The 2,788-nt window shown below is 46.4% G+C and overlaps 1 protein-coding gene across 1 annotated transcript in view; it reads left to right on the forward strand.

The window, feature by feature from the left end:
• The first annotated feature begins 119 nt into the window (after positions 1–119).
• Tis11 (Tis11 zinc finger protein) overlaps positions 120–2,788 on the forward strand; it is a 6,868-nt gene continuing 4,199 nt past the window's right edge. Inside the window, exon 1 of the mRNA XM_011507509.1 lies at positions 120–411. Within this exon, the coding sequence (XP_011505811.1) occupies positions 358–411 (54 nt within the window). The 5' untranslated portion in view covers positions 120–357. The remainder of the gene's footprint in view (positions 412–2,788) is intronic.

Below are 2,788 nucleotides of genomic sequence, written 5' to 3' on the forward strand. Positions count from 1 at the left end.
AGAGAGAGAGAGAGAGAGAGAGAGAGAGAGAGAGAAAGAGAAAGAGAAAGAGAAAGAGAAAGAAAGAAAGAAATAGAGACAGAAAGACAGAAAGAAGAAAAGAGAGAGGAAGGAAGAGAGAAAGAGAAAGAGAGAGAGAGAGAGAGAGAGAGTGTGTGTGTGTGTGACCGAGACCGACTCGCTCTCTGGTTTCTCGATGAGTCCGCGTTGAAGAGAGATCGAGAGTGTTGATCGAGCTGTATAGTGTTTCGGAGCTATTACTACACTGGACGGAGAACCCGGGCAACATTTTACGGCCACAGACGCAAGGGTTTGCTTCGAAATTTTAGTGTTTTTGTGCAGAAAGCTGGAAGAAACATGTCGACGGCAGTCATGAGCAGTCCGATGTTCGAGTGCGGTGAACTCTTCAAGGTGAGACAATACGCACTCTTACACACACCTGCGTCTCATTTGTTAACATCTTGTCGCCTTCCTCTGTTTAAAATCGTTCGTCCTGTTGGTATTGTTTTTTGTTTTCCCATCGCCTCGGGCGGTGCGCTTACGTAATTCAACAACACATTTCGCGGCAATGAAGGGGGGAGGGGGGATCCACCGTCTTAGTCCACGCTCGCTCGAGCCTGCAATTTCTTCATAAACCGTGCCAAGACTTTATAAAGACTTTATAACTTAACTTTATAAGTCGAAAACTACGTTTTGCCCCCTACCTGCGAGTTTCTCATTATCCTCGAGGCCTCCGGTTTATTCAAAACGAGCCGGAGATCGCACTCCGTCGCGACGGCATTCTGCCGTTATGCATGAAGCGGGGATTTCTTGGATGGGATCTCGAGTCGATCGGCGTCGATCGGATCCCGTCCGATATCAGCACCCTCGTCTGTACGCACATCCCCACGAATCCTGCTGCTCCGCTTCGTAAACTTGTAACGGCGTGGACCCCTGGCCACGTGGGGAATGCAGCGGCTGTGCGATGGGGAGTGGGGTGGGGTGTGGTGGGGTGGGCCGGGCCGAGCACCGGGAGCTTTCGGCGCGACTACCGACACGAGCTGCCCTTAACGTGTTTTCTCGATCGATCGCGCCTTAAGTGCTTCTCGGCTTCTCTTAAGTTCTCCCGGGACTTCCTGCTGCGGGGGCCCCCGGTTTTAAGATGGCCGCCGCAATGAGGCGAGTTGGCGCGCGCGCACGTGTCTCCCGTGTGGCCCAAAACAAAGCGAAACCGGCCGCGGACGAGTCTCGCGCGCGACAGCCAAGACGAAGACGACTATGACGACGACGACGACGACGACGACGACGACGACGACGACGACGACGACGACGATGATAACGATGGCGAATTGGAGCTCTCGCGCGAGCTCGGTGAGAGCAGCGTATGTCGCACCGTCGTTTACTTATAAAGTCACTCTCTATATTTCTTTTTCTCTCTCACGTTCACTCACTCTCTCTCTCTCTCTCTCTCTCTCTCTCTCCCTATCGAGAAGTTCTTTTAAGCTTATGGTTTGGATTGATAACTTTAATTTAGCCATCCGCGTTTCTTAGCCGCTCGCTGTTTCGAGTGTTCGCGTAGCTACTATTCCGGCTACTCCGCCGAGGTCGACATTATATTTTCAAATATTGAAATATCGTTGCTCCGACCGAGGGGCCGAACGAACGAACGAACGCATCGCCGATATGCGCAATCGTATTGGTTTAATTACGTAAAATGTCGTTCGAAAGAAGAATGTGTGCTGCTCATAAGACTGAATTAACGAGTGAGCGTATAACGGATCGCGAAGCTTTGGCCGTTTAGACGTACAAACATGCCTTTAAATAATTTTATTATGTATATTGTTAGACAGAATTCTTTTAATATTTCAGAATTCGAATTATAGGTATTCGTCATTTTACGATAGCCGTGTGTGATAGTCGGTATATCATAATCGGCCTACCGTGTTAACTCTTAATGTGACATTTTTCATATTTTAATTTTTTTCAATTTCTTTTTTTTTTTTTTTATTTTTATTTTTTTTTTTTTATGAAGAGAAGGATGATGAGCGGAAAGCATTAGTCATACGATAACTTTATTTGCACGAGCGATTCGATATCGTGAAAAAGTAGAAAAACATCTGGTGATTCGAGCGATGAAAGGAAGAAAGAAAAAAGAAAATTTCAACGCGTAGTGGTAGGTAATGATAAAAAAAGAAAAAAAAAATGAAAAAAAAAAAATGAAAAAAAAGAAGAAGAAAAAGAAAAACGTGAGTAGTAAATTTAAGGAGATAAGCTAACGTTGGGCCAAACCTTGTTTATTATAGGTCGACTGCCTTGCGTTTTACCTTTAGCCGTTTAGAATATGTTGTAAGAGTGGAAAACCGATTTCGATAGAAATAAAGCTCGTCGCCTGTTAAGGAGACTTTTTACAACTCTTGTAATGGCCGTATATAGATAAAGCAGACGTTTTGAATTATGACTCATCGACGATTCCAGGGCTTATTTTTGCTTGGGCACGCAGTCGTGAAACGGCGACAATAGGCTGATTGTTTTTCTTACTTTATCTCCACACACCGGAAGTGCACGTGAACATAGAGAACACATAATACACATGCGCGCAAATTGCATATGCATGGGAGGGCGGGAAGGAGGTGGTGGTTGATAGAGTCGGAGAAGAAGGAGGAGGAGAATGAGGTGGCGGAGGAGGAGGAGGAAGGGGGGTATCAGGCGAGTCGAGGGCAGCAATGCTTACGTCGAAAAAGTGGAAAAGTGAAAAACGTAAGAGAGCGAAAAGAGCTGGCCGAAGAGAGGCGCTGCTCGTGACGAGGAC

The sequence above is a fragment of the Ceratosolen solmsi genome, unplaced genomic scaffold (genome assembly GCF_000503995.2).
Source record: "Ceratosolen solmsi marchali unplaced genomic scaffold, CerSol_1.0 scaffold6, whole genome shotgun sequence".
NCBI classification, from domain to species: domain Eukaryota; kingdom Metazoa; phylum Arthropoda; class Insecta; order Hymenoptera; family Agaonidae; genus Ceratosolen; species Ceratosolen solmsi.